The sequence below is a fragment of the Dryobates pubescens genome, chromosome 13 (assembly GCF_014839835.1).
Source record: "Dryobates pubescens isolate bDryPub1 chromosome 13, bDryPub1.pri, whole genome shotgun sequence".
NCBI classification, from domain to species: domain Eukaryota; kingdom Metazoa; phylum Chordata; class Aves; order Piciformes; family Picidae; genus Dryobates; species Dryobates pubescens.
This window is the reverse complement of record NC_071624.1, coordinates 1250719-1265524: the sequence shown is the minus strand read 5'-3', so window position 1 is coordinate 1265524 and position 14806 is coordinate 1250719. Positions and strand designations below refer to the sequence as shown.

General features: G+C 66.1%; 1 protein-coding gene across 2 annotated transcripts; it reads right to left on the bottom strand.

Moving 5' to 3' along the window:
* Positions 1-871: 871 nt before the first annotated feature.
* ANAPC13 (anaphase promoting complex subunit 13) lies at positions 872-8379 on the bottom strand. 2 transcript variants are annotated; one of them, XM_054166765.1, is made up of 3 exons: positions 8348-8379; positions 8004-8127; positions 872-1279 (listed from the first exon to the last, which is right to left on the bottom strand). In XM_054166765.1, exons 2-3 carry the CDS (start codon positions 8100-8102, stop codon positions 1154-1156), a joined length of 225 nt encoding a protein of 74 aa, XP_054022740.1. In that variant the 5' UTR covers positions 8103-8127; positions 8348-8379; the 3' UTR covers positions 872-1153. The 2 variants fall into 2 exon arrangements, with proteins under 2 accessions (XP_054022740.1, XP_054022741.1); XM_054166766.1 differs by having other exon boundaries at positions 8004-8123; positions 8344-8372.
* Positions 8380-14806: the final 6427 nt, after the last annotated feature.

Sequence of the window (14806 nt, the reverse complement as noted above, 5' to 3'; positions counted from 1 at the left end):
AGGGCCTGGCCAGAGGTAACAACTCCCTGCCTGGGGACAAGCCCCTCTTGATCCTTTCCCCTAGCACTGCCCACAGGCTCCCATGTCCCATCTCAGAGAGCTCTTGCTAGCAGCTGAGCAGCTGCTACACTGGCACTGGCACTGGCACTGGCAGCAATGTGCCCTGGTGGCCAAGAGGGCCAAGGGCAGCCTGGGGAGCAGCAAGCAGAGTGTGGCCAGCAGGGCTGGGGAGGGTCTGCTGCCCCTCTGCTCTGCCCTGCTGAGCCCACAGCTGCAGTGCTGTGCCCAGTGCTGGGCTCCACAGCTCAGGAGAGACAGAGACCTGCTGGGGAGAGCCCAGGGCAGGCTGTGAGGATGAGGAAGGACTGGAACAGCTCTGCTGTGAGGAGAGGCTGAGAGCCCTGGGGGTGCTGAGTGTGGAGAGGAGAAGGCTGAGAGGGATCTGATCAATGCCTCTCAATAGCTGAGGGCTGGGGGTCAGGAGGCAGGGGCCAGGCTCTGGCTGGTGGTGCCCAGGCGCAGGACAAGGACCAACAGGGACAAGCTGGAGCCCAGGAGGTGCCACCTCAGCATGAGGAGAAACTTCCTTGGGGTGAGGCTGCTGGAGCCTGGAGCAGGCTGCCAGGGAGGTGCCAGGTGAGGCCCCAGCCCTGGAGCTGTTCAAGGTGAGGCTGCACAGGGCTCTGGGCAGCCTGCTGCAGTGCAGGATGTCCCTGCTGGGGGTAGGGCTTGGGCTGGGGGAGCTCTGGAGGTCCCTTCCAGCCCAGCCCCTGCTGTGATTCTATGCACACAGAGGAATCCTTCCTGATAAAAGCCTTCAGAGTCACAGGGTCCAGCTGGAGCTCTGCCACCAATAACAACCTGAGACAGGAGAAATGACTTCATTTATCACATGGAGAGAACACTGAAGCTCAGACTGGCACCAGCTGCAGAACAAGTGACCAGGAGAGCTGGAATGAAGGCTGTGAGGGCAGAGCCTGAGAGCAGCTCTGAGGAGCCAGCTGCCCACGGCTGGGTCTGGTCACTGTCAGCAGCCACTGCAGAGCAGCAGGGCCTGTGCCAGCAGTGCTGTTTCCTCCTGAGAGGAGCCTGTGCAGCAGTGCCCAGCTGGACAGGGCAGCTCCCGGTGCCTGTCTGAAGCCTGAGGGCTTCATCAGTTGCCTGTGGCTGGGACATTCTCGTGCAGGTACTGCAGGGCCAGGTCTGTCCACTTCATCTCCTGCTCTTTCACAGACTCAGTTGTGCCACCGTTGTCCTGCTCTGGTTCAGGGAGCTCGTTCTGGGGACGAAGCAGAGGCAGAATGAATCCCAACCCCCCCCCAAGGAGCAGCTGAGGCTGCACAGGGTAAGAGCGAAGTGCACCGCTGAGACCAGAGGCTGCAGCTGCACGGCCCCTGCAGTGCACACTGAGCCCCTCTGCCCCACTGCTGAGCCAACCTGCCTCGCTGCTGAGCTGCTCTGCCCCACTGCTGAGCTGCTCTGCCCCACTGCTGAGCCAACCTGCCTCGCTGCTGAGCCCCTCTGCCCCACTGCTGAGCCCCTCTGCCCCACTGCTGAGCCAACCTGCCTCGCTGCTGAGCCCCTCTGCCCCACTGCTGAGCCAACCTGCCTCGCTGCTGAGCCGCTCTGCCCCACTGCTGAGCCAACCTGCCTCGCTGCTGAGCCAACCTGCCCCGCTGCTGAGCCAACCTGCCTCGCTGCTGAGCCGCTCTGCCCCGCTGCTGAGCCGCTCTGCCCCGCTGCTGAGCCGCTCTGCCCCGCTGCTGAGCTGCTCTGCCCCACTGCTGAGCCGCTCTGCCCCACTGCTGAGCCAACCTGCCTCGCTGCTGAGCCGCTCTGCCCCGCTGCTGAGCTGCTCTGCCCCGCTGCTGAGCCAACCTGCCTCGCTGCTGAGCTGCTCTGCCCCGCTGCTGAGCTGCTCTGCCCCACTGCTGAGCCAACCTGCCTCGCTGCTGAGCTGCTCTGCCCCGCTGCTGAGCTGCTCTGCCCCGCTGCTGAGCCAACCTGCCTCGCTGCTGAGCTGCTCTGCCCCACTGCTGAGCCAACCTGCCTCGCTGCTGAGCTGCTCTGCCCCACTGCTGAGCCAACCTGCCTCGCTGCTGAGCTGCTCTGCCCCACTGCTGAGCTGCTCTGCCCCACTGCTGAGCTGCTCCGCCCCACTGCTGAGCTGCTCTGCCCCGCTGCTGAGCTGCCCCACTGCTGAGCTGCTCTGCCCCACTGCTGAGCCAACCTGCCTCGCTGCTGAGCTGCTCTGCCCCGCTGCTGAGCTGCCCCACTGCTGAGCTGCTCCGCCCCGCTGCTGAGCTGCTCTGCCCCGCTGCTGAGCCAACCTGCCTCGCTGCTGAGCTGCTCTGCCCCACTGCTGAGCCAACCTGCCTCGCTGCTGAGCTGCTCTGCCCCACTGCTGAGCTGCTCTGCCCCGCTGCTGAGCTGCTCTGCCCCGCTGCTGAGCTGCTCTGCCCCACCGCTGAGCTGCTCTGCCCCACTGCTGAGCCAACCTGCCTCGCTGCTGAGCTGCTCTGCCCCACTGCTGAGCCAACCTGCCTCGCTGCTGAGCTGCTCTGCCCCACTGCTGAGCTGCTCTGCCCCGCTGCTGAGCTGCTCTGCCCCGCTGCTGAGCTGCTCTGCCCCACCGCTGAGCTGCTCTGCCCCACTGCTGAGCCAACCTGCCTCGCTGCTGAGCTGCTCTGCCCCACTGCTGAGCCAACCTGCCTCGCTGCTGAGCTGCTCTGCCCCACTGCTGAGCTGCTCTGCCCCGCTGCTGAGCCCCTCTGCCCCGCTGCTGAGCCGCTCTGCCCCACTGCTGAGCCGCTCTGCCCCGCTGCTGAGCCCCTCTGCCCCGCTGCTGAGCCGCTCTGCCCCGCTGCTGAGCCCCTCTGCCCCACTGCTGAGCCGCTCTGCCCCACTGCTGAGCCAACCTGCCTCGCTGCTGAGCCGCTCTGCCCCGCTGCTGAGCCCCTCTGCCCCACTGCTGAGCCAACCTGCCCCGCTGCTGAGCTGCTCTGCCCCACTGCTGAGCTGCTCTGCCCCACTGCTGAGCTGCTCTGCCCCGCTGCTGAGCCTCTCTGCCCCGCTGCTGAGCTGCTCTGCCCCGCTGCTGAGCCTCTCTGCCCCGCTGCTGAGCTGCTCTGCCCCGCTGCTGAGCCTCTCTGCCCCACTGCTGAGCCGCTCTGCCCCACTGCTGAGCCTCTCTGCCCCACTGCTGAGCCGCTCTGCCCCTCTGCTGAGCCGCTCTGCCCCGCTGCTGAGCTGCTCTGCCCCACTGCTGAGCTGCTCTGCCCCACTGCTGAGCCGCTCTGCCCCGCTGCTGAGCCGCTCTGCCCCGCTGCTGAGCTGCTCTGCCCCACTGCTGAGCTGCCCCACTGCTGAGCTGCTCTGCCCCACTGCTGAGCTGCCCCACTGCTGAGCTGCTCTGCCCCGCTGCTGAGCGGCTCTGCCCCACTGCTGAGCTGCCCCACTGCTGAGCTGCTCTGCCCCGCTGCTGAGCTGCCCCACTGCTGAGCCGCTCTGCCCCGCTGCTGAGCCGCTCTGCCCCACTGCTGAGCCGCTCTGCCCCACTGCTGAGCTGCTCTGCCCCGCTGCTGAGCTGCCCCACTGCTGAGCCGCTCTGCCCCACTGCTGAGCTGCTCTGCCCCGCTGCTGAGCTGCCCCACTGCTGAGCTGCTCTGCCCCACTGCTGAGCTGCTCTGCCCCACTGCTGAGCCAACCTGCCCCGCTGCTGAGCCCCTCTGCGTCGCTGCTGAGCTGCTCTGCCCCGCTGCTGAGCTGCTCTGCCCCACTGCTGAGCCAACCTGCCCCGCTGCTGAGCCCCTCTGCCTCGCTGCTGAGCCGCTCTGCCCCACTGCTGAGCCGCTCTGCCCCACTGCTGAGCCAACCTGCCTCGCTGCTGAGCTGCTCTGCCCCACTGCTGAGCCGCTCTGCCCCACTGCTGAGCTGCTCTGCCCCACTGCTGAGCCGCTCTGCCCCACTGCTGAGCTGCTCTGCCCCACTGCTGAGCCGCTCTGCCCCACTGCTGAGCTGCTCTGTCCCACTGCTGAGCCGCTCTGCCCCACTGCTGAGCCGCTCTGCCCCACTGCTGAGCTGCTCTGCCCCACTGCTGAGCCGCTCTGCCCCGCTGCTGAGCCAACCTGCCCCGCTGCTGAGCTGCTCTGCCCCACTGCTGAGGCGCTCTGCCCTGCTGCTGAGCCGCTCTGCCTCGCTGCTGAGCTGCTCTGCCCCACTGCTGAGCTGCTCTGCCCCACTGCTGAGCTGCCCCACTGCTGAGCTGCCCCACTGCTGAGCCGCTCTGCCCTGCTGCTGAGCTGCTCTGCCCCGCTGCTGAGCTGCCCCACTGCTGAGCCGCTCTGCCCCGCTGCTGAGCCGCTCTGCCCCACTGCTGAGCTGCTCTGCCCCACTGCTGAGCCGCTCTGCCCCACTGCTGAGCCAACCTGCCCCGCTGCTGAGCTGCTCTGCCCCGCTGCTGAGCCGCTGTGCCCCACTTCTGAGCTGCTCTGCCCCGCTGCTGAGCCGCTCTGCCCCGCTGCTGAGCTGCTCTGCCCCACTGCTGAGCTGCTCTGCCCTGCTGCTGAGCTGCTCTGCCCCGCTGCTGAGCCCCTCTGCCCTGCTGCTGAGCTGCTCTGCCCCGCTGCTGAGCCCCTCTGCCCCGCCGCTGAGCTGCTCTGCCCTGCTGCTGAGCTGCTCTGCCCCACTGCTGAGCTGCTCTGCCCCGCTGCTGAGCTGCCCCACTGCTGAGCTGCCCCACTGCTGAGCTGCTCTGCCCCACTGCTGAGCTGCCCCACTGCTGAGCTGCTCTGCCCCACTGCTGAGCTGCTCTGCCCCGCTGCTGAGCCGCTCTGCCCTGCTGCTGAGCTGCTCTGCCCCACTGCTGAGCCGTTCTGCCCCGCTGCTGAGCTGCTCTGCCCCACTGCTGAGCCGTTCTGCCCCACTGCTGAGCTGCTCTGCCCCACTGCTGAGCCGTTCTGCCCCGCTGCTGAGCTGCTCTGCCCCACTGCTGAGCCGTTCTGCCCCACTGCTGAGCTGCTCTGCCCCGCTGCTGAGCTGCTCTGCCCCACTGCTGAGCTGCTCTGCCCTGCTGCTGAGCCGCTCTGCCCCGCTGCTGAGCCCCTCTGCCCCGCCGCTGAGCTGCTCTGCCCTGCTGCTGAGCTGCTCTGCCCCACTGCTGAGCTGCCCCACTGCTGAGCTGCTCTGCCCCACTGCTGAGCTGCCCCACTGCTGAGCTGCTCTGCCCCACTGCTGAGCTGCTCTGCCCCGCTGCTGAGCTGCTCTGCCCCACTGCTGAGCTGCTCTGCCCCACTGCTGAGCTGCTCTGCCCCGCTGCTGAGCTGCTCTGCCCCACTGCTGAGCCGTTCTGCCCCGCTGCTGAGCTGCTCTGCCCCACTCCTGAGCTGCTCTGCCCCACTGCTGAGCCGTTCTGCCCCACTGCTGAGCTGCTCTGCCCCGCTGCTGAGCTGCTCTGCCCCACTGCCGAGCCGCTCTGCCCCGCTGCTGAGCTGCTCTGCCCCGCTGCTGAGCCGCTCTGCCCCACTGCTGAGCTGCTCTGCCCCGCTGCTGAGCCGCTCTGCCCCACTGCTGAGCTGCTCTGCCCCGCTGCTGAGCTGCTCTGCCCCACTGCTGAGCTGCTCTGCCCCGCTGCTGAGCTGCCCCACTGCTGAGCTGCTCTGCCCCGCTGCTGAGCTGCCCCCCTGCTGAGCTGCTCTGCCCCGCTGCTGAGCCGCTCTGCCCCACTGCTGAGCTGCTCTGCCCCGCTGCTGAGCTGCTCTGCCCCACTGCTGAGCTGCTCTGCCCCGCTGCTGAGCTGCCCCACTGCTGAGCTGCTCTGCCCCGCTGCTGAGCTGCCCCACTGCTGAGCTGCTCTGCCCCGCTGCTGAGCCGCTCTGCCCCACTGCTGAGCTGCTCTGCCCCACTGCTGAGCTGCTCTGCCCCGCTGCTGAGCCGCTCTGCCCCACCACTGAGCCGCAGCTGCCCTGCAAGCACTGCTCTCCCAGCTGCCCTCAAGCACTGCTCTCCCAGCTGCCCTGCAAGCACTGCTCTCCCAGCTGCCCTCAAGCACTGCTCTCCCAGCTGCCCTCAAGCACTGCTCTCCCAGCTGCCCTGCAAGCACTGCTCTCCCAGCTGCCCTCAAGCACTGCTCTCCCAGCTGCCCTCAAGCACTGCTCTCCCAGCTGCCCTCAAGCACTGCTCTCCCAGCTGCCCTCAAGCACTGCTCTCCCAGCTGCTCTCAAGCACTGCTCTCCCAGCTGCCCTCAAGCACTGCTCTCCCAGCTGCCCTGCAAGCACTGCTCTCCCAGCTGCCCTCAAGCACTGCTCTCCCAGCTGCTCTCAAGCACTGCTCTCCCAGCTGCTCTCAAGCACTGCTCTCCCAGCTGCCCTCAAGCACTGCTCTCCCAGCTGCCCTCAAGCACTGCTCTCCCAGCTGCCCTGCAAGCACTGCTCTCCCAGCTGCCCTCAAGCACTGCTCTCCCAGCTGCCCTCAAGCACTGCTCTCCCAGCTGCCCTGCAAGCACTGCTCTCCCAGCTGCCCTCAAGCACTGCTCTCCCAGTTGCCCTGCAAGCACTGCTCTCCCAGCTGCCCTGCAAGCACTGCTCTCCCAGCTGCCCTCAAGCACTGCTCTCCCAGTTGCCCTGCAAGCACTGCTCTCCCAGCTGCCCTCAAGCACTGCTCTCCCAGCTGCCCTCAAGCACTGCTCTCCCAGCTGCCCTCAAGCACTGCTCTCCCAGCTGCCCTGCAAGCACTGCTCTCCCAGCTGCCCTCAAGCACTGCTCTCCCAGCTGCTCTCAAGCACTGCTCTCCCAGCTGCCCTCAAGCACTGCTCTCCCAGCTGCCCTGCAAGCACTGCTCTCCCAGCTGCCCTCAAGCACTGCTCTCCCAGCTGCTCTCAAGCACTGCTCTCCCAGCTGCTCTCAAGCACTGCTCTCCCAGCTGCCCTCAAGCACTGCTCTCCCAGCTGCTCTCAAGCACTGCTCTCCCAGCTGCCCTGCAAGCACTGCTCTCCCAGCTGCCCTGCAAGCACTGCTCTCCCAGCTGCTCTCAAGCACTGCTCTCCCAGCTGCCCTGCAAGCACTGCTCTCCCAGCTGCCCTCAAGCACTGCTCTCCCAGCTGCCCTGCAAGCACTGCTCTCCCAGCTGCTCTCAAGCACTGCTCTCCCAGCTGCCCTGCAAGCACTGCTCTCCCAGCTGCCCTCAAGCACTGCTCTCCCAGCTGCCCTGCAAGCACTGCTCTCCCAGCTGCTCTCAAGCACTGCTCTCCCAGCTGCCCTGCAAGCACTGCTCTCCCAGCTGCCCTCAAGCACTGCTCTCCCAGCTGCCCTCAAGCACTGCTCTCCCAGCTGCCCTGCAAGCACTGCTCTCCCAGCTGCCCTCAAGCACTGCTCTCCCAGTTGCCCTGCAAGCACTGCTCTCCCAGCTGCCCTGCAAGCACTGCTCTCCCAGCTGCCCTCAAGCACTGCTCTCCCAGTTGCCCTGCAAGCACTGCTCTCCCAGCTGCCCTGCAAGCACTGCTCTCCCAGCTGCCCTCAAGCACTGCTCTCCCAGCTGCCCTGCAAGCACTGCTCTCCCAGCTGCCCTCAAGCACTGCTCTCCCAGCTGCCCTGCAAGCACTGCTCTCCCAGCTGCCCTCAGGCACTGCTCTCCCAGCTGCCCTCAGGCACTGCTCTCCCAGCTGCCCTCAGGCACTGCTCTCCCAGCTGCCCTCAGGCACTGCTCTCCCAGCTGCCCTCAAGCACTGCTCTCCCAGCTGCCCTCAAGCACTGCTCTCCCAGCTGCCCTCCAAGCACTGCTCTCCCAGCTGCCCTCAGGCACTGCTCTCCCAGCTGCCCTCAAGCACTGCTCTCCCAGCTGCCCTCAAGCACTGCTCTCCCAGCTGCCCTGCAAGCACTGCTCTCCCAGCTGCCCTCAAGCACTGCTCTCCCAGCTGCCCTCAAGCACTGCTCTCCCAGCTGCCCTCAGGCACTGCTCTCCCAGCTGCCCTCAGGCACTGCTCTCCCAGGAGCAGCCCCTCACCCACCAGGGGGATGGCCACATCCTCGTAGGGCAGTTTGTCCTCTCGCCAGGCGTCATCGATCAGGTCCAGGATCCTGCCGTCCCGCTGCACCTCGCTGTCCATCCCTGCACAGGGCCTGCAGCCACCCCTGGGGCACACAGCGGCGCCAGTGCCACCCCCTGCCACCCACAGCACCAGCAAGCAGCTGGGGGTGGCACTGCACACTGGCTCCAGTTTTGCTCCTGTTTCTGTTAAGCTCACACTCTGAGCACTTCCCTGCAGAGAGCAGTGGGGGGAGGGCACTGCAGGGGGCTCTGCAGCTCGGGGGGCAGCCGGCAGTGGGTCTCGAGGTGCTCAGAGCTACTCACCTTCAGAAGTCTCTGAGCGAGCTTGAGGCCTGCCCTGTGCCCTCCAGCTCTGCACAGAGCTGTCGCTGCCTCTGCTGCCTGCAGTCCCCTGGCGGTGCCACGGCTCGCCCACCCCTCTGCCAGCCTGGGAGAGGCAGCACAGGGCAGCTGATGGCACCTCCAGGGATGCCCACAACCTGCAGTCCGGGAGAAAGGGGAAACTTGAGCCCCACAAAACCTGTCCCCACCCTCAGCTGCTGTCATCATTCCAGGGGCTTCTTGTGAGCTCCTGGGTGCTGCTCAGCCTGGGGCAGAGCAGCCCCCGAGGGGATGTACCCACGCTGACCAGCAGCTGGTGGTGCACACAGACAGGACGAGGGGCAGCAGGCACCAACGGGAGGGGCTGGAGCAGGCTCCGGGGGGGCTGTGGACTCTCCCTCTCTGGGCACTTTCAAACCCTGCCTGAACACGGCCCCGGGCAGCTGCCGGGGCCGATCCCTGGCTGCTCCCTGGGCGATCCCTGGCTGCTCCCTGGGCCGATCCCTGGCTGCTCCCTGGCCGATCCCTGGCTGCTCCCTGGGCCGATCCCTGGCTGCTCCCTGGGCGATCCCTGGCTGCTCCCTGGGCGATCCCTGGCTGCTCCCTGGGCCGATCCCTGGCTGCTCCCTGGCCGATCCCTGGCTGCTCCCTGGGCCGATCCCTGGCTGCTCCCTGGGCGATCCCTGGCTGCTCCCTGGGCGATCCCTGGCTGCTTCCTGGGCCGATCCCTGGCTGCTCCCTGGGCCGATCCCTGGCTGCTCCCTGGGCCGATCCCTGGCTGCTCCCTGGCCGATCCCTGGCTGCTCCCTGGGCCGATCCCTGGCTGCTCCCTGGGCGATCCCTGGCTGCTCCCTGGGCGATCCCTGGCTGCTTCCTGGGCCGATCCCTGGCTGCTCCCTGGGCCGATCCCTGGCTGCTCCCTGGGCGATCCCTGGCTGCTTCCTGGGCCGATCCCTGGGCCGATCCCTGGCTGCTCCCTGGGCGATCCCTGGCTGCTTCCTGGGCCGATCCCTGGGCCGATCCCTGGCTGATCCCTGGGCGATCCCTGGCTGCTTCCTGGGCCGATCCCTGGCTGTTCCCTGGGCCGATCCCTGGCTGCTCCCTGGGCCGATCCCTGGCTGCTTCCTGGGCCGATCCCTGGGCCGATCCCTGGCTGATCCCTGGGCCGATCCCTGGCTGCTCCCTGGGCCGATCCGGGTGGCGCTGGGCTGGCCGGGGCTGGCCCGGCTGATCTCCAGAGGACCTTTCCAACGCCGCCGCTCCGTGCCCGTTCCGTCGGTGCCCTCCTGCCAGTGTCGGCCCGCAGCCCGCAGCCCGCAGCCCGCAGCCGGCTCCCGGTAGCTATCCAACCCCGAGGGCGGTGCGGGCACGCCGGGGCCCTGCGGCCGCTCCTCGCTCCGGGGCCGAGGCACCCCCTGCACCCTCCACCCCCCCCCGGCTGCCCTCCCCCGGGCGCCGCGGCCCTACCCGGCCCCGCTCCGGCAGGCGCAGCGCAGCCGGCGGCGCAGCGCAGGCGCAGCGCAGGAGCAGCGCCCGCCCGGGACGGAACTTCCGCTGCGCCGCTGTGGGCAGGGGGGCACGGGCAGTGGGGTACGGGCAGGGGGGCACGGGCAGTGGGGTACGGGCAGGGAGGAACGGGCAGGGAGGAACGGGCAGTGGGGTACGGGCAGGGGGCCACGGGCAGGGGGGCACGGGCAGGGGGCCACGGGCAGGGAGGAACGGGCAGCGGGGCACGGGCAGCGGGGCACGGGCAGGGAGGAACGGGCAGCGGGGCACGGGCAGGGAGGAACGGGCAGGGGGACACGGGCAGCGGGGCACGGGCAGGGGGGCACGGGCAGGGGGGGCACGGGCAGGGGGGCACGGGCAGCGGGGCACGGGCAGGGAGGAACGGGCAGCGGGGCACGGGCAGGGGGGCACGGGCAGGGAGGAACGGGCAGCGGGGCACGGGCAGGGAGGAACGGGCAGCGGGGCACGGGCAGGGGGACACGGGCAGCGGGGCACGGGCAGGGGGGCACGGGCAGCGGGGAGCAGAGCAGAGGCAGGATAAGCCCAGCCCGGGCCAGCTCCGCTCCGCTGCGCTCCCCTCGCCGCCGCCTGCTGCCGTTGCCCGCTGCCGTGGCCCGGGGCGGGATGTGTGTGACCGGAGCCGGCGGTGGCGCCGGGGGGAGGCTCCCGCTGGGGAGGGCCTGAAGCAGCAGGCTGGGGCTGCGGGGTGCAGGGGGTGAGCGCTGCCGAGGGGCCGCCGGCCCGGGTCGCCCGTGGCCGCGGGGAAGCAGCAGCTGGCTCGGGGGTCCCGGCGGAGCCCTGCCCGGCCGCCCGCGGCCGGCACCTCCGGCAGTGGCAGTTCCACACCTCGGGGCTGGAGCCAGGCTCTGCTCAGGGATGCCCAGGGGCAGCACCAGGGGCACTGGGGGCAAGCTGGAGCAGAGGAGGTGCCAGGGGAACAGGAGGGAAAGCTTTGTGTCTGTGAGGGTGGCAGAGCCTGGAGCAGGCTCCAGAGAGGTTGTGGAGTCTGCTCTGGAGCCTTTCCATCCTCCCCTGGTTGTGTTGTGGGTGCCCTGCCCTGGGTGCCCTGCTCTGGCAGCTGGCTGGGCTGGGTGATCCCTGGAGGTCCCTTCCAGCCCCTAACGTTCTGTGGTTCAGAGGCTGGGGACCTAAAGGGTGTCTGTCACTGCTGCTGCAGACCTCTGCCACTTGTGGCACCAGGGGCAGAGGAATGTTTCCCTTTATTGGGCAGAGCTGGGGCTCGGGGGTTCGTCAGGGGGGGCATTGCTTTGCTCACCTCTGATCCTGTGCTGATTGCAGCTTGTCTTAATTTTGCTCTGTGGATTTCTCTTTGTTCTGCAGCCTTTGTGTGCCCCTGGGTGAGCACTGCTGCCCTGTGCTTCCCTGGCTGCTGAAGCCACCAGGGCTTGGTGATGGAGGCTTTGCTGGAAGGGATGCAGAGAAATGTGCAGGGGAGGTATGTATGCAGCAGTGCACAGCAGTCCTGTAGCTCCTGGGAGTGTAAACCTTCCACCTCACTCAGAATGGAGCCCTCTGACGTCAGGCAGCTTCCCTGGCTTAAGTAAGGGATGTGGAATTTGCTTGATTGAAGCTTGGGGAGGGCAGATTGAGCCTGGAGATGAGGAAGAAATGCTTGAGAGTGAGGCTGGGGAGAGCCTGGCACAGGCTGCCCAGGGAGGCTGTGGCTGCCTCCTGCCTGGAGGTGTTGAGGGCCAGGCTGGATGAGGCCCTGAGCAGCCTGTGCTGGTGGGAGGGGTCCCTGCCCAGGGCAGGGGGCTGGAGCTGGCTGAGCTTTGAGGTGCCTTCCAACCCAAACCATTCTGTGGATCTGTGCTGCTGGTGCTGTTAACCTTTCTTGCTCCCTGGCTCCAGGAGGGGTGTTGATTAAGAGATGTGAGTAACTGTTTTCTGGGTAACAGCATTGCAAGGTTCCTGAGGCATGGCTGAGTTCTGCTTTCATTGGCAACATCTGATTGTGCCACCAGGATGATCAGGGGCTGCAGAACCTCCCCTGTGGAGCCAGGCTGGGAGAGCTGGGGCTGTGCAGCCTGCAGAAGGCTCCAGGGAGAGCTCAGAGCAGCTTCCAGCAGCTGAAGGGCTCCAAGCAGGCTGCAGAGGGACTGCTCCCAAAGGGCTGCAGGGACAGCACCAGGGGCAGTGGTTTGAGATGAGAGCAGAGCAGATTGAGACTGGATGTGAGGAACAAGCTCTGCCCCAGGAGGCTGCTGGAACCCTGCAGCAGGCTGCCCAGGGAGGTGCCAGGTGAGGCCCCAGCCCTGGAGCTGCTCAAGGTGAGGCTGCACAGGGCTCTGGGCAGCCTGCTGCAGTGCAGGATGTCCCTGCTGGGGGCAGGGGCTGGGCTGGGTGACCTTTGAGGTCCCTTCCAGCCCAGTCTGATTCTGTTTTGAAACTGCAGAGTTCCATTCTTCACTGGAGGATCCTTGGTGCTCTGTCTCAGGTGGAAGTCTCTGGACCTTTGGCTCCCTGAGAGGCTGCAGAGCAAAGATTGGAGAGAAGGTTTGGTGTGTGCAGGAGCAGAGGTCACTGCTGCTGCTTCCACAGTCACTCCTGAGCTGTAGCTCGGAGTTCCTGATCCTCTCCCTTCTGCAGAGCTGCTTGCAGCAGTCAGCCTCAGACAGCAGTAGCAGATGCTGTGAGGGAGGTGTTCTTGCTCTGCATAATAGCTGCTAATTTTGGGTCGACTTGCAGGGTGGGAGGAACTTCACATCTAGCTGATTTTTGGCTGCTTTTGGAAGTGTCTCTGTCCCTGTGGAGGAAACTGCCAAGCTGTGAAGTGTGCAGAGAAACCCAGTCCTTGAAGTCCTGATTGCCCCTTCTGTGCTTGTGTTTGGCAGGCAGAGGGCAGGGGTGAAGGTCATGCTGGAGTTCACTGTCCTCCAGGGCTGTGTCTTGCAAGCCTTAATACTGCCCCTGGCTTAGCAGCTTGTGAAGAGTTAGAGCAGTCTGCTGCACTGGCTCCATCCCTGCAGCAGCAGCAGGAGCTTCCCCCAGCTCCCTGCAGCAGGGTCACCTTGTCACCAACCCCTGCTCAGGGCTTGGGCTGCAGTGGGGATCAGATTCCTGTCCCAGCAGCTCCTAGCTTGGCTGTGAGCTCTCTGGTGACTGACACTGGGTCTCCAGTGGCTCTGCCTGGAGAGCAGTGAAGGCAGATACAAAGTGTGGATCAGGCTCCAGGTACTGAGCTGTGGTCCTGTGAGGATGGCTCAGGAGGGTTCCAGTGGTCCCCTGGCCAGAGGGCAGCTCCCTCCTGTGCAGCCTCTAGGCCATGCCTCCTCTCGAGGGCTTTGCATCTCTGTGCATCTCTGCCAGGGCTGGGGGTGTGCAGCTGGAGAGGAGAGGGCTGAGGGGAGACCTCATTGCCGTGGCCCAGGGCACAGAGGGAGGCTGCCAGGAGGATGGAGGATGGCCAAGGAGTGCCAGGAGAGGCCAAGACTGCCAGTGGGCTGCAGAGGGCAATGCTCCCCATGGGCACAGTCAGACCCTGGAGTCACCTCCCAGGGGCAGCAGTGCAGTCCCCTCCCTTGGGCAGTGCTCAGCCCCAGCCTGCCAGGGGGCTGGGCCAGCTCCTTCCAGCTGCACCATCAGCTGGGCAGGTTGGGCCAGGGGAGCCCTGGGGGCACTTCCAGCCTGGCAGGATGGGGCTCTGTGATAGGAACATCTGACCTGTGAGACTGCCCTAGAGGATGGGATGAGGGCAGAAATGTTCAGTGCATTGCTCTGCAAACTCATGTGAAGAGAGTTCAGGATCCTGGGGGTGTTGAGGGCCAGGCTGGATGAGGCCCTGAGCAGCCTGGGCTGGTGGGAGGGGTCCCTGGCCGTGGCAGGGGGCTGGAGCTGGTCCCTTCCACAGTCTCACAGTATAACCAAGGTTGGAAGAGACCCCAAGGATCATCAAGTCCAACCTGTCCCAACAGAGCTCACGACCAGACCATGGCACCAAGTGCCACGTCCAACCTCCCCTTGAACACCTCCAGGGCTGGGGACTCCACCACCTCAGTGCCAGGCAAGATTATGGAACAGGTCATCCTGAGTGCAATCACACAACACTTAGAGGATGGCCAAGGGATCAGGCCCAGCCAGCATGGGTTCAGGAAGGGCAGGTCCTGCCTGACCAACCTGATCTCCTTCTATGATCAGGTGACTGCCTGGTGGATGTGGGGCAGGCTGTGGATGTAGTCTGCCTGGACCTCAGCAAGGCCTTTGACACCGTCCCCCACAGCAAACTCCTGGCCAAGCTGTCAGCCCCTGGCTTGGATGGGAGCACACTGAGATGGGTTAGGAACTGGCTGGAGGGCTGAGCCCAGAGAGTGGTGGTGAATGGTGCCACAGCCAGCTGGCAGCCAGGCACCAGTGGTGTGCCCCAGGGATCAGTGCTGGGCCCCATGCTCTTTAACATCTTTATTGATGATCTGGATGAGGACATTGAGTCCATCAGCAGTAAATTTGCTGACGACACCAAGCTGGGGGCAGGAGTTGATCTGCTGGAGGGTAGAGAGGCTCTGCAGAGGGACCTCGACAGGCTGGGCAGATGGGCAGAGTCCAAGGGCAGGAGATTGAACACATCCAAGTGCCAGGTGCTGCACATTGGCCACAGCAACCCCATGCAGAGCTACAGGCTGGGGTCAGAGTGGCTGAGAGCAGCCAGGCAGAGAGGGACCTGGGGGTGCTGGTTGATGGTAGGCTGAACATGAGCCTGCAGTGTGCCCAGGCAGCCAAGAGGGCCAATGGCATCCTGGCCTGCATCAGGAACAGTGTGGCCAGCAGGAGCAGGGAGGTCATTGTGCCCCTGTACACTGCACTGGTTAGGCCACACCTCGAGTCCTGTGTCCAGTTCTGGGCCCCTCAGTTTAGGAAGGAGGTTGACTTGCTGGAACGAGTCCAGAGAAGGGCAACAAAGTTGGTGAGGGGCTTGGA

Bases quoted from the DNA above. Each gene is read 5' to 3' on its own strand.
- ANAPC13 (XM_054166765.1), bottom strand. From the start codon at position 8,102: ATGGACAGCGAGGTGCAGCGGGACGGCAGGATCCTGGACCTGATCGAT. The intron at 1,280-8,003 runs GTGGGTGAGGGG...CTTCGTCCCCAG, and splicing joins AGGATGTGGCCATCCCCCTG to AACGAGCTCCCTGAACCAGA.